This window comes from Panicum virgatum, chromosome 4K (assembly GCF_016808335.1).
Source record: "Panicum virgatum strain AP13 chromosome 4K, P.virgatum_v5, whole genome shotgun sequence".
Taxonomy (NCBI): Eukaryota; Viridiplantae; Streptophyta; class Magnoliopsida; order Poales; family Poaceae; genus Panicum; species Panicum virgatum.
This window is the reverse complement of record NC_053139.1, coordinates 19,970,659-19,991,307: the sequence shown is the minus strand read 5'-3', so window position 1 is coordinate 19,991,307 and position 20,649 is coordinate 19,970,659. Positions and strand designations below refer to the sequence as shown.

The following is a 20,649-nucleotide window of genomic DNA, read 5'->3' as shown; positions in this document are numbered from 1 at the left end:
TGCATCCTTGGACCAATTTGAGTATACTTATAGTTTTAGCTACCCTCTGATTCATCTTGGAAGCAAAATCTATTAGAATCATTGCATTTCTTAATATCGCGACACTAAGCACGACAAATAATTACTCAAATATGTCTCATGTGACTAACAGAGTTTTTCTTTGCTACCTTTTTTTTCCTTTCACCAGCTTAAAAGCAAACACATTTCAGGAAAGAGCGCCTATATATTAAGCAAGGCAGGTGAGAGCCATACCAATCGCTTCTCCTTGAGCCTCCTCCTTGGGCATACGAGTTGTACTTGTCAGCAGAGACAAATGTAGAAGCAGAAATCAACCTTGAATAAATAAATTGGCAGGGGATCATCGGACGTTCTTTGCCATTATCTTCATATCTTGAGGAAGAGAGCTGAGCGCTGCTTGCACCTGATGGCACTCGGCCTAGATTTTAGTGTAGCACATAATCAGTCTTGTCGGCACTTGTTGCTATATCTGTCACTACAGTAAATTAAATCATTCGATAAATACATTTTACTGGACATGGGGGAGGAGAATCAGTAGCGTCATCTCTCGTAATCAAATCATCAAGCACATCGTGTGCATCTCCTGTAGTGGCATGCACGCAAGCATTTCCGAGACTGTCGTCGCTGTCTGCCATCATCTGCAACAAATGTCACGGTGGCACAAGCTTGTATGACAGACGGGCGGCGGGTGTTTGGCCGCATTGCGTTATGCGACGGGGTCGGCATTAGGCACGACGCTTGCTCAGTATTCATACGATACGACTCCGAGCGCAGCAATATTAGTGGAGCAGCCGCTGCCGCCATACGTTACTGTCTTGTGGCCACATCTCTCTGATGATTGCCGGCCGCTGTGGATCCCTCCAATCCAATCCACCTACTGGCCGGCTGGTTCTACGCCGATGGATATGAGGAGCAGCAACAATGGAAGCGCTCACACTGTTGATTGGGAACGACGCGAGACACTGCACGAGGAGAGCCGGTGGAGAAGAAGATAGGAGCAGGGAGAAAGGATGCGACCGTCGCGAGCTCCTTCTGCTCGTTCTGGAAGGGAATAGACGGTGGAGCAGCAGTGGATTGGCAGGAGGAAGAGGAACAGCAGGGAAGTAATGATGGTTGCGCGCCGTGCTACTCGCAAGGGGATGCCGCCGCCTGAAGTGTCGAGAAGATGGCCGAGAAACACCTGCGCGTGCGCCTGATTTTCACCGTAGAATCGTAGATGCAAGATCCAATGGCTGAGAAATGCAAGCGACGTGGCCCAATAGTTTTGCTCAGTTTGGTGCAGGAATCGTAGATAGAGATGAGACGTGAGTTTCATTATAACTAGTTGAATACCCGCGCGCATTACTGCGGGACTTTTGGACAAAAATATTGAAGTTTGATAATGGAGTCGAGAGTGTGTGCATGTGATGGCTTGACGGGGCAAAATATATAGAGCATTGGGGCGTACAGATCATGAGAAATTGAAACGAACATGGCACCATTTATGCCATTTCGAGTGATTTTGGTGATCGAATGACAACACAACATTTGGACTAATATGATTATTAAGATGATCATTCTCAGCCTTTTAGGTTCAAGTGATGACAAAGAGAAAGAGAAGATAGGCGTAGCAAGGCCCAAAGGGCCGCCCCCATGGGGGTTCCGCTACCCGGTTAGCGGACGGGAGTCGAGGGGGAGCCGCCCCTCGCGGGTCTCAAGGCAGCGCCCTGAAAGCTCTTCGGTCCAAATGACAAGAATTGAAGAGACCGTGAAGAAATCCAAGTCAAAGAAATCAAAACAGAAATACTTCAGTAGCACCGGAAGAACCGATGCTATAAGCATCGGTGCATCCGATGGTTGCCGGATGATCCGATGGCCTGGCTATTGATGCAAGTCTGTGAGGCACCGGTTGAACCGACGGATCCACGAAAGGTATCGGTGCATTGGGCATACCTTGTTCCAGAGATGATGTCAAGCGCCCAGGAGAAGATCCTTCAGCACCGGTTGAACCGGTGATGCATCGGTGCATACCATCGGTGTAATGACGTCAAAAGAAGAGTTGAGTGCTGTGAGTGACCGGTTTAACCGACGGCTAAGCATCGGATGAACCGGTGGTCACTGTGTCAGCTAACAGAAGCTCAACGGCTACTTCGGGTCTGAGAGTGACCGGATGAACCGACGCAACCCCATGCAGAGGCATCGGTTCATCCGATGATACGCAGATTTTCTGCTGACCGTTGGTGCAACGGCTACAAGACTTGGTGGCCTATATATACGCCTCACCCCGGCCATTTGAAGATTGCTGGAGTTGCTGGACATCCCACACACACCCAAGAACATTTCCAAGCTATACAAGAACATCAAGATCATATCCTTAGCCCTTAGCACACTTTGAGAGTGTTGTGTAAAGGATTAGCTCTTAGTGAGTGAGATTGCAAGGCTTCGAGCCTTTGTGCTGTGGTTCATTAGCGAACCAAAACAAGAGCTTGGTGCGCCGGCACCTTGGAGCGTGAAGCTCGCCGACTTGGTGTGGAGCGGCGACATCTTTGTGCGGGGGACGTGGAGACCCCCATCCTTTGTGGAGAAGCTCCTTAGTGGAACCCGGGGCCAAGGTGACCGTGATTGTGTTCACGGAAGAGACTTGGTGGCCGAGTAGCAATACTCTTAGTGAGTGCTACAACAACGTGGATGTAGGTGTGCCTTTGTGGCTAACCGAACCACGGGATAAACACCCGCGTCAAGAGTTTGCTATCTCCTATCCCGCTCTTTAAGCTTCCGCATTTCTTACTAGCAATTTGTGTGCCTTTACTTTCATAGAATACTTTCTTGATAGGAAAGGTTATAGGTTGCTAAACTCTTTTGGGATAGGGGTTTCACACTAGAACAACCTAGTTGCACATCTAGAAAGCATGTTTTAGTTTAAGTTTTGTGCAAACTAGTTGGAGCCATAGGTCTAAATTTTATTAGTGCCTAATTCACCCCCTCCCCCTCTTAGGCTAGAGCACCCGATCACTTTCGGAAATGAAAGGGACGGTGGTGGCATTGGTAGGCAGAGAGACTTAAGGAAATGCAGCTTGGATGATTAAGTTACAAATATGAGAGAAATGAAGAGATAGAGTCAGAAGTTGGATGAATGAGTGCTTCTTCCATCTTTGGTGGCTATATGAGGTTTGAGAGGAATATAAATTAACGTTTACTAGTGAGATGCATCAATATTAGAAGACAGAAAGACCATAGGAGACGAATTGTTTTGCATTTTTGGAACAAATGTGAATTTATTTATTAATTAATATTAGATAGAATAATATTTAATGGATAGATGAAAATAACGTTCATGACGTAATAACAAAAGGAAATAAAGAGATGAGATTTTAACACCTGTATTACATAGAGTAATATTTAACTAACAAATAAAAAGTTTGGATGTGGGCTTCTTCTTTATTTATACTTTTGATGAACCGTAGCATAGTGGAAATATATTGAAAACATGATTGAGAGAAATAGAAATTATGACATTTAGTGGGTTGATGATGTGGCAGCATGGCACTTAGTGGGTTGATGACGTGACAACACGAGGATTGAGAGAAATATGATATATAGGTTATATAGATGGCAATTTCCTCATATATATTACTTTGGTTGGTTCGTCTTCACTGTGGCCCGTGGATCATTATTCCCTGGTAAATGAGAAGCCAAAACGATAGTACGAATCTCCATTAAGTTTTCTTTTTGTTGCAAAACTCTTGCCGGTTCCTTTAAAAAAAGAATTTTTGAGTAAAAAAATAACTTTTGATACATATATAATATCATTCAGTATTTTTAGTTTATATAAACTGTCTTATAATTATAGAAATACCATTCTAAAAATTGCACCACAAGGGGATATAAGTTCTGGCTTAGGCTTATTGTATTTGAAGAGAAGAAATCAAGCCAAGTGCTGAGTTAAGTTGCGTGCCATCAAATATCTGTCCTCTCCTAGTTAGTGACAGGGGATCGATTGAACGATTGATAGTACATCGGTAATAGTAGCATGGGCCACAATGATACGGACTAGAACTTTGTGTGGTGTTCCCCCAGCTGTAGGCTTGCATAAAAATCGTGCGAGGCTGAGAATTTCGTGTAAGCTTGGTCTCGCAAATAACAATAATTAAATATCAGAATGGAGACTTGGGACAAAAAAAATTGAAAAGAGACTTGGGGCAAAGTTCCCTTCCAGCTTCCTTGCAACAAGCTATCGCTCACTGGAGACGTAATATGCATAAACTTAAAGTATGCATGCTGATCTTTATAGTTTGCTCGAGTGCTTGCGTCCAAGCCATGTCGTTGAATGGTTTTGAAACTTTGGATATATTAAATGGAATGACGGGATCAGACTTGGCTAAACTCAACTTTTTCTCTACTTCCACACCAGTGGTGGATGCAGCCTTGGGTGCTAGCTAGGGGGGCTTTTCTCTTCTTCCTCCTCTATAAGTATAGATGTCCATTCAAGCGGCCTGGCCCTGGTACGGGCCCGCCTTGGCCCAACCTTGACCGTGCCGTGCCGGGCCAGCCCACGGGAAAGCCTTGTCTTATTGATCTATTCTTTTCTCAACCTATGCTACTGCACCGACAGCCCAGGCATGGGCCCACGGGCTCATTTCCGTGTCGGGCTGGCATGACCAGCCTGCTGTGCCCCGAGCCCCATTCACCTACATCACTAGCAGCCGCCGACCACCCATGTGCCGCATAGCTAGCTCCCTGCACGGCCGCACCTGGCGCCTATGTTGTCCTCTCGCGTCGTTGGTCCCCACGAGATGGCCCCCCGAGGAGGAGGCACGGAGGATGAGGGGACAGCGGTGGCGACGAGGGGGCAAAGCAGAGTGGCACGCGCGAAGGATGCACGATGCGGAGGAGGAGGGGGCCGGTGGTGGTCGCGGCGCGGCTCGAAGGGGCCAAGAGGGCCACGGCCATGGTGATTGGCGAGGGGAGGACAAGAGAGAGGAGCGGCGGTGGGAGAGTAGGAGAGGTCAGGACTTAGGAGAGGTCAGGACTTGGGAGAGGGAAAAAGTGAGTGGTGGCTAGGGTTGGGAGAAAGCAGGTGCCGATCTAACCCATGTTTAACATGGGTCATGGACTCATGGTGTTAGTGGCCCAGTAGGGTTTTAACGGGCTAGTACCAGGCCGACCTCTATTAACGGGTCGTGCCGTGCTGCCCGGCGTGCCGAGGTGGTGGCCCAAGCACGGCACGAGCTATGGGGCCATGCCAGCTATGGATGACCATTCGGGCCGCCGGCTCGGCCCTAGCATGGGCCCGCCCTGGCCCGCTCTTTACCGGGGTTGTGCCTATCCTGACCCTATATCACAGCGGACCATGCTGTGCTAGCACACGGGCCTGTTTTGTGTCGGGCCAGCTCGACATAGCCCGACACTACAACACAGTTCGGCTGTCCGAAGCCCACAAATAAAAATACCCCTCAAACAACTCCAAATTTCACAAATAATCAAAATCACAGTTCACAGCCAGCCACAACCACCCACACACACACGCGTGCGCGAGCGTGCGCGCGCACGCGCGAAGGCCGGCGGTGGAGGGATAGGGGCGGAGGCGAAGAGTCGAGGCGAGGAGGAGGCGGAGACAAGGAGGAGGCGACTGGCGGGGCGAAGATGAGGAGGCAGCGGCCGGCGGGGGCGGAGACGAGGAGGCGCCGGCCCACAAGGCGAAGACGAGGAGGCGGCAAGGCAGAGTCGCGGTCTCGGCGTCTCGCCTTCTCGCAGTCGCTGAGAGAGGATATGAGGCGGCGCCACCGACCGGCAGGGGCGAGGGTTGTGGGATGGGGGAGGGCCACTACACGGACGACCGGGGGGGTGGGTAGCGTGGCGGGGGCTAGGGTTTGGCCATTGGGGACGCCGCATATATACCCGCTCGGGCTGGGTGGGCTGGGTGAGCGTTGGAGTTAGCGGGCCGCCATCGAGCCGGCCTGCTAACTCCGTGCCGGGCCGTGCCAGCCCACGGGCGGGAGTGACGGCCCGAGCCCGAGCACGGTTGACGGGCCGGGCCAGCCTGGGCACCATAGGGAGCGGGCCGGGCCGGGCCGTGCTTGGGCCGGGCCAAATTCGCCGGGCTTTGGGTGGGCCAACAGGCTGCATGGACAACTATAGTGCCATTCCCGGCACGCCTGCCACACCGGGCAGTGCCATACTTGGGGCGGGCCAAAAAAAAGGGCCTCATGCAGGCTATTGAGCCTCGTGCTTTCTAGATGTCTATATCTACAAGTCTACATTCATTTCTATTCCTTTTTCTTCTTCTTCTTTTTCCTTTCTTCTTCTCCTCCTCCTCCACCCCATCATGCTCCAATGAGGTTTCCAAGCTGGAGCCCAGAGGCCTCACACTAGATCCATCCATGTTCCACATTAGCGTATGATTCTTTTTTGTTTCTATGGAAAAGAGTTTTTTTTATTAGCTCTAATGCAATACGAACCTCCTTGTACAAATTGGTTAGTGCTTGGCATATACGTAAGTCATTAGTTAGAGACGGAGCTGGAGCCTCTGATTTATGTAAACAAGAGAAGACATTTACCATTTTCACCGAGCAAGATGCCAGCCAATACGGCATCATGTGCCTTGATCTGTAGAAATTTCTCTTTGGTTGTACGCGAATCCAGCCAGACTGAATTGGCATGCGATTCCTGTGAGAACCGCCCAATTTAATACTATTTTAAACGAATCGCCGGTCATTATCATCTAGATGTGGGATAACACGTGGCACGCTCTCCGGCAAGCACGTGTTAACTCTCATCTGGATGATAATGACCGACGGTTCGTTTAAAATAGTATCAAATTGGGCGGTTCTCACAATTCAAACCTTATTTTTATGTGGCAACCCCAAGAGCTGAATTAAAACATCCTAATTCCAATTTTACGATTCCACTATCAAATTTTAGAAACAAAGGGTCTAATGTACCATTAAATTTTATGCACCCAACAACACTTTACCATTAAATTATATCTTTACCTCTTTCTAAACCACACTACATTACAATTAGAATTTTTTGATCGATTTGGTCCAACACGCATCTTCACGTAGTAGACCCAAAACGTTTTCTGATTTGGTCCAACACGCATCTTCGCTGAGTAGACCCTATATAATGAGAATCAAATTAAACAAAAACATTATATTGTAATCTGAACCAACTCGATTACCATGACTAAACGGATTCGAATACAATGAGAAAGTGAAAATATGTGTCCAAGAACATCTATCGTAGAAAAAAAAAACAGCTGCTCCGGGTGCATGGGATCCTTTCCGACTCGCGCTGGCAGTCATATATTCCAATGTATAGAATCTTTGATCGTTTTTTCTCGGAAGGGGGGATTATATTAAATTGAAGCACAGTACAACCCCGCCTTTTTGGGGAAAACACCCTGATACAACAGAAAAATGTGCACACAGCCCAAGGAGCTCTGGTCATCTTCTACAACGCCGGCGACGCCCACAGAGCTGCAGCGCCCGGCCAAGTCCACCTTCCTCTTCGCCAAGGGATCCCAAGACGTTGGACAAGCCGCAAAACCCTGCGCCCCGACACAACGGCGACACATCGATTCCGTTGAAAGTTCATCGGCCATCCCATCAACCGAGAAGGAAGAGGAACGGATCCGCCACCACCAGCCCGCAAGCCAGCAGCCGGAAAGGAAATCCGCCGTTGCCAAGAACCTCAGCAACCTGGAACCAGATCCCATCGCGGGGAAAAGCAAGGTTCCCAACCTTCCGCGGATAGGCAAGAACATACTAACCTCACGACATCGCCAGTAGCAACCCGGAGGAGCAAAAGCTTCACACCGCCGCCGAAGGCTTCACCGACGTCGACGGGGAAGAAGACAGACCTCCCTGATCCGCCGCCGCAGATGCCGTCTGATCCGCCGTCGTGGACGCCGGAGCCGCCATCGCAGATGCAATGGAGGACGATTATTTGCCGATGAAGAGGCCTCACCACCTTCACCGCAAACCCCCTTCGAGCCTCGTCGAAGACGCCGCCACCGAGCGCCACCGTCGCCGACAAGACGAAGAAGAAACCTAACCCTAACCGACGAACAAAGGATCGACGGTGGGAACTACAAGCTAGAAGACCTAGATCTACAGCTACACAAGCCCTCCCGCCAAGGAGCCGGGCTCCCCTCTCGACTCTGGCGGGTCGACCGGGGCAGACACGAGTCGCCCTCTAAATCGCCTCTCTACACTGTAGCAAAGGGGAAAGAAGGTGACCCAGGCCAGAACAACGCCTTATAGAATCTTTGATCGTGGTAATGTACAAAGGCAAGCACATTAGAATCGTCTAATAGTCAGTCTCATGCAATGACACGTCATCTTAAAATGACTTAACAAACAATCTTTCTCATAGTTCTTAATTTTAGATACACTAAAAATGCTACTCCCTCCGTTCCAAATTATAAGACATTTCAACAATCTTAAAGAGTTAAAGTTTTTTTATGTTTGACCAAATTTATATAATAGAATAATAATATTTATATTATATAAACTAAGTACCATTAGATTCTTTATTAGTTATGTTTTCATAGTACATCAATTTGATATCATAAATCTTTATATTTCTCTCTATAATTTTGGTCAAATTTGAGATTGCTTTGGCTCTCCAAAATCTTTGGTATGTCTTATAATTTGGAACGGATGGAGTACATAGAATTGCATGAGACAATCTATGAGACTGCTGAAGTGTACTTGCCCAAATTATAATTTCTAGTAGTATTTAGTAAAATTTAACAAAATATTCTCCCAACAAGTTCCACTGACCGAAGTAGTATGTCTAACTATCTCCAGCCGACAAGCAACCGCATCTCGCAGCCTGGTTGACAGAGCCAAAACGGGAGTGTCCTGTTCTAATTCTAACCCCAGCGGAGCCCGGCTTGGCTGGCCCCAGCGGGCAGGGGCACAGCCTTCCTGTCGCGCCCGTAAAAACTCGGTTTCCCGGGGTGCCGGACGCAACTACGCAATAACCCTCCCCTCTCCGCAAGGTCTGATACGAAAAAGGCGACTTGTTCAATCGAACCAAGCAAACTATCTCGCCTCCGCCGCCGGCGAGTCCCCTCCTCTCCGGCCGCCGCCGCCGCCGCCGCGGGAGTGGAGATGATGGGATTCCTGGAAGGGCTACGCCTCGACACGCTGCTGAAGCGCGTCTGCAAGTCGCTGCTGAAAAAGCGGCTCGGGGATCTGATCCTCGGCGACCTCGACCTCGACCAGTTCGACATCCAACTCGGCCGCGGCAGGGTGCAGCTCAACGACCTAGCCCTAAACGCCGAGTTCATAAACCGGAAGGTACGTTTTTTTTTGTCCGCGCCCCCACGCTTGCTCTCGCGATTCCCGCGTCTTCTTCTCCCATGTGTGTTGGGTTGGGGGCGTCGCTGCCCGCTTTCGATTGGGAGCCGAGGGAGGTTTAGATTTTGTGATGTTTCCATCGCTGATAGGCGCGCGCATGTTGTCTGGGCGATCGAATTGTGGCGTGGGAAAGCGGAAAACTTGGCGGTGAGGCGAGGTATCGTTGATTTGGTTGCCGGGTGTGTTAGTTATGTTTCATTTTGAATTTTGATCGCGATGGAAACTGTTGCGAAGCTAATTGTAGTGAGGGATTGACGTGGTTTTTTTTTTGCTATTTTCGTGGTGGAGCTAAAGGATTGGTGGGGAAAAGAAGTAGAGCTGCAGTTCATTGGTGTCGACTGTCGAGACTGGCAATATTGGATACCAGTTTTGATTAAGCCGTTTTTTTGTTGTTGTGCTGTATAGTTCAGTAGAATTTTGTAGTTATTTTGTACCTTATGGACCAGCTGGAGCATCAGTTTTGGGAGGAGAAGGGGTTATGCATCTTTGTTGCTGTTTGCAGTTCAATTTTTTGGATCATAGACTAAATTGAAATACATTGCAGTGCAAAGTGTGTACACACAGAAATGCGAAGTGTGGATAGTGTTAAAAATCAACCAAACAGAAAATATCATGTGCCCAGCTAATCTATGATGTTAAATTGCCTTTCTTTCTAGCTTTAATGCTCGTTGTTCACTCGTTTTCTTCTAACATAATTTGTGTGGTACTTAGCATACCAATCATCTCTTATGTGTTTGCAAAAAGAAGTTGCGAAACTTGTAGAAGTTAAATTGTTTGTTTCCTGTTTTAAAATGAATTATCAGTTAATTTTCTGTATTATTTCAGTTGTCAGGATCTCCTATTATGCTGAAAGAAGGATCGATAAAATCCTTGATAGTTAGATTCACTGGTAGTTGTGAGATTGTTGTGGAAGATTTGGAGCTTGTGCTTGCTCCATCTGTTGCAAGTGAAGTTGCTGATGTACATACTGAATGCTCTGTCTCTGGTAGTCCTAGTGACACACACACATCAGTCATGACCGAAAGATATGAATCTGATAGTAATCAGTGTTCTACTTCTGTATCTCGAGATGTGGATGAAGGTGTCAAGAGAATCGCCAATGCCGTCAAATGGTTTCTAACAAGTTTTAATATCAAGTTAAAGAATGTATATGTTGTATTTGATCCTCAAACCAGTTTGGATAGTATGCTCCCAGAAAATAATCGATCTCTGGTTTTGCGAATTAAAGAGTTGGAATTTGGAACCCAACTTGGTCTGTTTAAACTGAACAACTTTTTAACTTTCCATGAGGCGGTCATTGAGATTTTGAAGATGGATGATGTCGATGCACTGCTTCAAAATGATCCATTTAGAGGAATAGCTGACATTTCATCACGTCATAGTATTACTTCAGTCTTGGCAGGCCCCATTGGTGGATTCTCAGGGAAACTCAACTTAAGCATACCATGGAATAAGGGGTGCTTGAACTTTGAGAAAATTGACGCAGATGTATCTGTTGATTCATTGGAATTACGGTTACAAATCAGCAGTACCCGGTGGATCATGAATGTATGGGATTCTCTCCAAAGGAAGAAAGTAGACGAACAGAGTTGTGCACATAATGCTGCAGATATCTCTATAAGCTCTTCCAGGTCTGCCTTTTGTTCACCCGCGTCAAGCACATTGAAATCAAGTTCAGATTCTGTGATAGCCAACAGTGAATGCTTGGTGCATAGCACATTTTCTCAAAGCAGGCAAGGTAAAATTCAGGAATCTTTCCTTACAAGGGCACATGTAATAACAGATTGGATGGAGCCTGCTGCCCGTGCGGATCAAGGCGATCCTGATTCAGATTGTGATGAAAGGTTTGTTTCAGCTCTACATTTCATCCTTGAAAATCCTAATCACAACTCTCATAGTGTACCTTGAAATTATTTGCCCATATCATTGTCAATTTCCTGTTGCTATGCTACAATTTGCTTCTATTTTTATCTTTTGTGAATATACGAGATCAGCTATAGGCTTTTCAAAAGTAGTCCGTTGGTCTTTGCATGTGTTCCATGTAAACAGTTTTTGCTTTTATTTCTTCTGATTTGTGGCCATCGCAGTACCCACTTATTGCTAGCTTCTTTCTGGAATCATTCTTCATTGCATCCTTTGAAGTCCTGTGTTCATTAAACAGTGCAACTTTCAGAAGGCTATTGTGATTACTTGCTTGAATATTTCTCTGATCCATTGTATGTAGCTTGGAGTTATAGTGGTCAAATCACTATTTCTCTTCTTTGTTTCTAGCATAAATTTCCTTTGCTTTGACACCAAGTAATTCTCTCATAAGAGATACTTGCTGGTTGCCAAGTTTTATTTATTTATCTTCTTGAGGGAGTCATGCTATTTTTTTCTTAAAAGAAAGGACTTGGGACTTGGGTTGTTCTAACTGCATTACTAACCCCTTGTTACTTTTTTGCAGCATTGATCAATTCTTTGAATGTTTTGAGGAATTGAGGAACTCTCAGTCTAGTTTAGGGAACAGTGGTATATGGGACTGGACTTGTTCAGTATTCAATGCCATAAGTTTTGCATCAACTTTAGCATCTGGATCTGATCAAGTTCCTAAAGGTATGATCCTTTTAGCTTCGGCATATGGCTTGCAGTTTAGTATTGGTGATGCCATATCATACACTCTTCTTGGTTTTGGTTATGAATGGATAAGGTGGCTCCTTCATCTGCCATTTATTTTACTCTTGAAGCTATCTATGTTAAGTAGTTTTTTTTTCTAAAAGAAAAACTATGCTAAGTAAATATACGACACTACTTCCATTAAAAGGTGACACTCTGTTCATGGGTATTGGTCTATTGGACAGTCCCCCAAATGCAACTTTTACCATCAAATTCTATTTATGTATATCAGTATATGTTCAGAACCAAATAAACTGTGATGATTTCATGAACGAAACTATTGCATTTATTTGTGTTGTTGGGCCAAGTGCTTGTTGTGTTCTACTTTTTACCACTTAAATTATCACATCACATATATATACTGTATTGACTTTTATTTGCTGACAGAACCAGTGATCGAGAAGACCCTACGAGCCTCCATTACTGAGGTATCTGTTCTTCTTTTGTTCAGTGATGACATGGATGTCAACAGTTCCAGTGTTCCTATCAGTGAATTGGATGATATGAGAAATTCTCAAATGTTTTCGAGCTGCCTTTCATCTGAGCAGTTTGAGAAATCAGTTATATCTCCTGCTACTGCTTCCAGCTTAAATATGCATCATCTCGAAGCCAAATGTCAGAATATTCATCTTGACCTACAGGTATTCATTTTTTGTCTGTGCTAGTACAGCAACACTTGTTCTTAGTCTGTGCATCATTGTAGTGTCATCAAGCTTGGTGTTGAATATTTTTCTTTTCTGTTGATGTCTGCAGACATATCCAAAAAATTTAAGGTTCAAGGCATCAGTTGCCCAAATGAAGCTTAATGAATACTACCGTGCTGGAAACGATAGTTCAGATGATTCATACCTTGGTTACCACTTCTTGAATAATAAATTGCGGCAAGGAGTTCAAGCTTCCCTCCCTCAGTGCCTGTTTGCTGCTGGAGATCATTTAGTGGAAACCTATGAACTTTGTAGCAACAGTTCAAGTGAACTGACTAAAGTTGAATTGTTGAAAACTTTTGGCGAGTGCACATTCCATTATGATGTCAATACCAAAGATCAAGATGGCAAATTAGTAAGCTCAACTTCTATGTCGATCTGTTTGGCTCCTTTGGTTTTATGGGTGCACTTCCATACACTGTACATGATGTTGAGTTTTATTAATAAAGTTGAGTCTGATTTGTCACACGAAGAGCATAGAGCTCATATGCATGGTGATGATAAAGGAAGCAGATTGACTACCAGCACAAATGTGTCCTCAGGTGGAAGTCTAAAGATTCATATATCCCTGTCACCTGCAAGAATCATCCTTTGCTTTCCAACTGAGTTTTCGTGGGATTTAAGGCACCCATCCATCCTTGATAAGTTCCTGGTGATTGACCACACTTCATGTCTGAACATGGCAGAAACTGCATCTCATCCACAAAATGAAATTCATAATGAGTTTCATCTTGGCAAGCTATGTACCTCAATCCATTTGGCTACAGGGAACTTTGACATTTATTTGGTTAAACCTGCCAATGATGTATTGGATGGTAGAGTCTGTTCTTCAAATAGGAAAACTTTCTCTACAATGAAGATTTTTTCTGTTACTGGAACCAGTTATAATGACTCTGGCATCACACTTATCAGGAGAAAGTATCCTGTAATTAGCCCTGAGATGGTGAGCAAAGCATGGAGTTTGGCAAAGCTGCATGATCAATTGGTTACTAAAAAACAGAACAGCAAATGGGCTGGCATTTCCCCTTCTATAACACAAGATCTTGAGGAGACAGGATCTAGCATGCGCCAGGAGCTCCTTAAGAGCAGTGAGCTCTTATTTCATGTTCAACTTTCTTGTGTCTCAGTACAACTTAGTAAAAAGGATTGCGAGCTATTAACTAAGTTGATAGATCATATCCTTGATGGGATATCAAATGAAGAAACAAGCACATCTGGAAATTGCAAGGACAAATCTGTTCCAACCAATGATATTTGCATTCAAACATCTGTCATCTTTGAGTGCAGCACCTTGGAAATTTGCACTGAATTGGATGAAACAGTGGAAGTTAGTCCTTTGTTACAGGCAGAACTAGAAGGATCCTGGAATTCTCTAAAGTTGAAAGTTTCAAATTTTTCTCTTTTCTCCTTTTCGAATGTTGGTGGGTTCAACAGTGCCAGTTTTCTTTGGGTGAATCATGGTGAAGGGGAGCTTTGGGGTTCTGTTGGTGTTAAGGATGATGAAGCCCCAGGAGAAAGCAAAGATTTTCTTATAGTGGTTTGCAAGGACTCCGCCTGCAGGCGTGGTGACGGTGAAGGTACTAATGTGTTGTCTATTGGCACTGCTGGCTGTTCTGTGACCCACATCAGGAACCCAAAGCTAAAAGAGAACTACACTTCTGTTGGTGTTCGTTCTGGTACAATTGTGGCACCTGGAGGCCGTATGGATTGGATCAATGCGATATGCCTGCTGTTCAGTTCAGGTTCAGATGGAACTGGAAAGTCAGATGATAGTAGCACAGTAAATAGTTCTCATTCTGGTGAATTCTATCTATCATCTTTCTTTCTTGAGCTGGCTGATGTTGCTGTTAGCTATGAACCTCACTTCAAATATTTCACTCTTGATGCTGAAGCAGCAGACTGCAAGTTCTTCTCATGCCTTTTAGCTGCATCATCATTTAAACTTCATAATAAATCAGCATCAGCCTCTGCAGCTACTGTTTTTGATATCCAGTTACGTGATCTTGGGGTTCTTCTTTCGGAATCATCTGGCTCAAAAAATATCACTTGTGGTTATGGTGTAGATTACCTTCGTCAAGCAGGATATGCTAAGGTTGCCCAAAACACATTAATTGAAGCTTCTCTAAGAATCGATTCATCGTTTTGGAAACTTGAAATATTGGATTCCCAATTTGATATTGGTACTTGTCATGATACAACTTATGGTCTGATTCATTTGGGCTCCCAACTCCAGCAGATATATGGTCCAGATATGCGGGATGCTCTAGATCATCTACAATCTAGGTGGAATAGTGTCCAACAAGCAAACAAGCAAAATATAGCTGCTGATGCATCAGACAAATCTGAGATCAGTTTGGAGATTTTGACAGATTCTGGAGATTACCAGTCAGATGGGCTGCTTGATGATATCATTGATAATGCTTTTTACACAGAGGACTACATGGCCAACAATTTTTGCGAGAGCAATTGCTGTGAGACGGATGATGGGTTTGAATTGAATACTCAAATACCACAGAGACAAAACTCCTGTGCAGATCAAATCATTGACTCGTATTATATGCCTGAACTTCATCAATTGTCATCATATGAAGAGCAATGTACATCTGGTGGGGATGCTCTTAGAACCCTGGAGAATGAAGATGGGGGATGGTATAACAATGTTCCCTTAACAATAGTTGAGAACCATGTTTCGAAAAAGAAAAGCAAACAAGGAGAACAAATACTTCAACAAGAAGTGAAGGCATCTTTTTGTGTCCCGGATACTGATGAATCTTGTAATCTTAAAGGAAAGGTTCTTATTCATGATATAGATGTCAAGTGGCGGATGTATGCTGGAGGTGACTGGTTACCTCAGAAAGATTCAACTAGCCTCACATGCACAGAGGGCAGAGATAGGAGCTCTTCTTTGGAGTTTACCCTGACAGGGCTCAGTATCCAACTTGACATGTATCCAGATGGGGATATTTCTATATCTAAGCTATCCGTTGCTGCTCAGGACTTGAGTCTTTGTGATCAAAGTATCCATGCTCCCTGGAAACTGGTATGTCTATTGTTGGCAAGTTATGTTACAAACTTGGTTTAGTCCCATGGCTAATGGTTTCTAATTCTTCTTATCCATTCAATAAAGGTTCTTGGATGTTACGACTCAAAGGATTACCCAAGAGAATCTTGCTCCAGTATATTCAGGTTTGAACTGGAGTCTGTAAGGCCCGAACCACATGCTCCTTTGGAAGACTACAGGTACAGACCCACTCTTATGCCAAAGACCCTTTGCTTGTTTCTCTTAATCCGTACAGTGTTCTGCCCTACTCGATTGATGCTAATAAATGAAGAGAATGGCAAGGTCTATGTCATCCATACCTATAGGAGAACATTCATTGGTTATGTATATTGTAGTTGAAGGACTGTATTGGCTTCAGAAGTGCTGGAAAAAGACAAAATGCACTTTGCCAATATCTTTTTGCATCACTGGATAAACATATATGGTAGAGTTTAGATGTCGGAGGATGTAATCCTGTCTCACTGGTGGCTGAGGTTTAAGGCATTGGCACCTAGGTGCCATAGCATACAGTGATACAGACGTTAGGGTAAGAGGGAGGGCCCAGGGGTTGGAGGGTGAAGGGATCTTTAGGGACTTCCTTTTTGCTTCATCTGAAATGATATGCCATAGCTCTTATTTAATGGAGCCATTTATAACAACAATCTGAAATAACCTTTCACATTTTTTATGCTTCCTTCATATAACAATCTCTTGCATCCCTTATCCTAACTTTTGCAGGCTTCATCTCGAGATTTTACCTCTGCAGCTGCATCTTGATCAAGGGCAACTTAACTTCCTAATCAATTTCTTCCAGAATGATTCATGTAACAATGACCCTCATTTGCATTGCGAAAAAGAGATTGTTGATGTGAAAAGCACGAGCTATGGAAGCAATACAGTTGTGGATGAGGCATTACTTCCTTTCTTTCAGGTATTTTAAAGTTCATCATCACTTACTTTTTCGTTCAATACTGGACTCAAATTTTTTGTGATCTAATTATTTTCCCCCTCTTTGATGCCAGAAATTTGATGTAAAGCCGCTTGTTCTGCACATTAATTATATACCTCGGCAGTTTGATCCCATTGCACTAGGCAAAGGAAATTATGCAGAACTTCTCAACATTCTTCCGTGGAAGGTATATTTCTGTTGAAGAAAAAACATTCCAGCAGCAAGGAAACCTTCAGATGATTATCTATGTATGGATAAATATAACCCTGACATTAAATTTGATGAACAGGGAATTGATTTGAAGCTCAAGCATGTTTCAGCAATGGGTGTTTACGGATGGAACAGCATATGTGATACAGTAGCTGCAGAATGGTTGGAGGACGTTTCTAAAAACCAGGTCCTCGTCTACCCATGCGCACCTGTACTTGCAGACATCTATGCTCTTGCAAGCACAAACGCAAAACATGTGAAAACTGAATTCAGATAACGCCTAAAGAGAAATGTAGTTGAAATTTGCACTGCTACATTGGCCACACATACCTAAATATACCTGTGGAAATATGGAAAAATATTAAGTCTGCACTTGAATTATAAGTAAAATCCCATTGCAGTCTGAATTGAAATATTCGTTACTTGTTTAGGTTCACAAATTGTTAAAAGGGCTTCCTCCAATAAGATCACTAGTTGCTGTCAGTTCAGGGACTAAGAAGTTGGTATCTTTGCCCATCAAAAGCTACAAGAAAGACCGGAAGTTGCTCAAGGGAATGCAAAGAGGTAAGACATGTATAGTGTAGGATATATATCAGCTGACATTTCTGTTTGAGGTGTGATTATGCCATGGTAATGTGAACTACTTGATGACACGGCTTTGGCATCTTGTTTGACAGGTGCAGTTGCTTTTATAAGGAGTGTTTCCATTGAAGCAGTAGGGCTTGGTGTCCATTTGGCTGCGGGAGCTCATGATATGCTTGTGAAGACAGAGCGTGCTCTTACAGCTGTTCCACCATCTTTAGCCTCATGTGAAGCAAAACGAACAAAACACAACATAAGAGCTAACCAGCCTGAAAGTGCACAACAAGGGATAAAACAGGTGTGAATTACTTTGCGATACATAACAATATTATTTTTCAGTAGTTTGATTACATTGCTGTTAGTGTTTGGGGTTTGGTTTTAACCTTTTGGATAAGTTAGGGACTACTATATGATTTGTGGTCTAGAGCTCACTTTAAGATTAATTTCTCATGAATCTCTGAAGTTTAACAGGCTGAGGCTGCCTAACAACTATAGCTCCTGTCGTGTAGTGCTTTAGTGCTAGTAACATTAATTCACAACTTGTGCAGGCCTATGAAAGTTTAACTGATGGATTTGGAAGGACTGCCTCTGCTTTGATCGCCAATCCTATTAAAGTTTATAACCGGGCTGGTCCTGGATCAGCCCTGGCTACTGCAATTTGTGGAGCACCAGCTGCTGCAGTAGCTCCAGTATCGGCATCTGCGCGTGCTGTCCATTGTGCACTTGTTGGGCTTAGGAACAGGTCAGTTTAAGCTCATTCTTAGCTCCTTAAGTTTATGTACAATTGTTATTTGTACTATGCGAGTCATCTATAGACTTATGACGTGAGTACCAGAGTTTGCATCTTCCGGTGGATATTTTAAGCACCACATGAGAAATTACCTTGTCCATGTCTTGTAAACTTCCATCTCAATATTTGTTCTTCCTATTACTGGTTATTTATCTTTCTTTGTCAAACAATACATTGTAATTGATATTCTACTTTTAGTGTCAGTTAAAGAATTCAGCAGCAGAAAGTATCAAAGGGTTGAAGTTACAAATTGGGTCAATTAGTTACTAAATCAACGAAGTGGAGTAATTTTGAAGTTTCTTAGAAGTCCATATATTTCTGTAAAGTCTGTCTAAATTGAATAATCGAGAAAAATGATTTTGAAGGATGGACTGAGCTTGTGCCTTAACTTGGTGAAAGGAATAATTTCTTCTGCTGCTAATTTCTGTTAGCTAAACTTGCTTTTTTTTTTCCATGTGTGCAGTCTTGATCCTGAGCACAAGAAAGAATCCATGTACAAATACAATGGACCTTCGCAATTGTAGACTTCATTCAGAAGAAGAGGTGCCCCTTCATTCTTTTGCACGCCTTACGTCATCTCTATCTTGGACGAACTGGTTGGGGAGCACCTGTGCTGCAGTCTCGTCCAGTGGTGAGAGGCAAACTGTACAGTGTAAGATAGATTCGCTACTATAAGACTGATTACCTTTTAGAAAATCGGCATTGTCTGGTGTGTTCTTACGAATGTTTTGGTCCATCTGCGCAGGTGTACAGATCGTTGGACAGATTAGATGTGCCGTCAAACCCTTCCACACCTTGTAATTTAAACACAGGAGGGTCGTAATTACCTCTCGCCGTTTCAATTGCCTAGGCTGGTGGAAGTTTTGTAACACCCCTTTTCGGTAGCTGGGGAAGGACCTGGGGCCGGCATGACTGGCCCCACTACTGTACATATATGGTTGCCCTGTGAGTTGAGTGCATGTAAATATCTCTTTTGCTTCGGTTGTTACTTTTGAGTGTGCCTGGTAGGTTGCCAAACCGCTGACAATAAGTTCTCACTTTTGCAAGTGTAAATATTACCATCAGTTTTACACTAAGTGCATGTAAATATCAGATCTTAAGGATCTGCTTTGTTGCGTCCTCTTATCTTACAATAGAATGCTGAAGTGTTGCCAAAGAACAAAAATCTGTAACCACCTACAAGCAGCCGTTGGAGCTGAAATAACTTTTTTTTGGATTAAAATACTTGTCTTAATAATAGTTCAAACAAGATTGGTGCCTATATTTTCCTGTGGGATGCAACATAAAACACAAGCTAAGTAATTTCTGGGAAGTGCTCTTTCGTTCTTGCCACGGGTCCTCACATGTATAAGCACCATCGATGGTTTGCTTCGCTGTCTTTTTTGGGAAAAATTGATGCAAAATAGAAATTTTGGTCCCTCCACTTTATTCCGAAGGTCAAGTTGGTTGCTAAACTTTTAAATTGGCCAATATAGTCCTCCAACTTTTTTTTTGAGGTCAAATCCATCCTTATGTTGATATTATGCACATTATAATATGATGAGATAAATGCACAAAAACCATTTCTATCCTTCATTTCTTTTCCCCTCCTTAGTTTAGTGTCTTTCAGCAACATTTTATATGGTAGTACGTAGCTATGCAAAGTAGTTTTAACTTGTTTTAACTTTACTCTCCATGAGTCTGCAATACGATATGATGCATGCATAAATAAAATTGTATGTTCCAAGTTAAACACTTTGTGATGTGCAGCTCCTAAATGAATTTAAAAGGAGAAGGACCTAAGGGTAAAGAGGACTTTTTGCACAAATCTTATGCTATTATGGAGTATAATATCAGCGTAAGGATGAGTTTGAACAAAAAATGAAAGTTGAGGGACTATATTGGTCTATTTAAAAGTTAAGGGATGAACTTGATCCTCGAATCAAAGTTGAGGGACCAAAGCGCCTATTTTGCCAAAAATTGACACATGTGCGCCATTCATTTTTTTTTGTAAAATTGTTGGCCGTACAACTTTTCCATAAATAGGAAGCCAAAAAAAAGAATTTACATTGCTTTCCACTTTTGCGTAAAAATGAGCTGAAGTGATGAAACATTTTAAAAATTATTATATAGGTGATTATGTAGTATATTGACAGTTCTTTGTCCACTTGGCAAAATGAAATTGGTGCATTTGGTTGGAGCTTTGGAGGGACTTATTTCAAGTCAATATATTCTTGTTGCTTCTGATGTGTTGTGAGATTTTTCTCACTATTTTGACCCAGCATCCATTTTAAAACTCGTTTTTGTTGTTTTGCTAAATTACCTGCTGGATTTGGTTTTGAGAGAAGCCAAACAAAGAAGTTTTAACTGCTTTC

General features: G+C 43.6%; 1 protein-coding gene across 2 annotated transcripts; it reads left to right on the top strand.

The window, feature by feature from the left end:
- The first annotated feature begins 8,825 nt into the window (after positions 1-8,825).
- On the top strand, positions 8,826-19,414 carry LOC120703429 (autophagy-related protein 2-like). 2 transcript variants are annotated; one of them, XM_039987512.1, is made up of 14 exons: positions 8,826-9,305; positions 10,191-11,209; positions 11,812-11,960; positions 12,414-12,661; positions 12,774-15,764; positions 15,852-15,964; positions 16,503-16,695; positions 16,787-16,900; positions 17,003-17,110; positions 17,355-17,487; positions 17,601-17,803; positions 18,054-18,247; positions 18,759-18,947; positions 19,041-19,414. In XM_039987512.1, exons 1-13 carry the CDS (start codon positions 9,117-9,119, stop codon positions 18,817-18,819), a joined length of 5,715 nt encoding a protein of 1,904 aa, XP_039843446.1. In that variant the 5' UTR covers positions 8,826-9,116; the 3' UTR covers positions 18,820-18,947; positions 19,041-19,414. The 2 variants fall into 2 exon arrangements, with proteins under 2 accessions (XP_039843446.1, XP_039843445.1); XM_039987511.1 differs by having other exon boundaries at positions 12,408-12,661.
- Positions 19,415-20,649: the final 1,235 nt, after the last annotated feature.

Bases quoted from the DNA above. Each gene is read 5' to 3' on its own strand.
- LOC120703429 (XM_039987511.1), top strand. From the start codon at position 9,117: ATGATGGGATTCCTGGAAGGGCTACGCCTCGACACGCTGCTGAAGCGC. The intron at 17,804-18,053 runs GTGTGAATTACT...CAACTTGTGCAG, and splicing joins CACAACAAGGGATAAAACAG to GCCTATGAAAGTTTAACTGA. The intron at 18,248-18,758 runs GTCAGTTTAAGC...CCATGTGTGCAG, and splicing joins CTTGTTGGGCTTAGGAACAG to TCTTGATCCTGAGCACAAGA.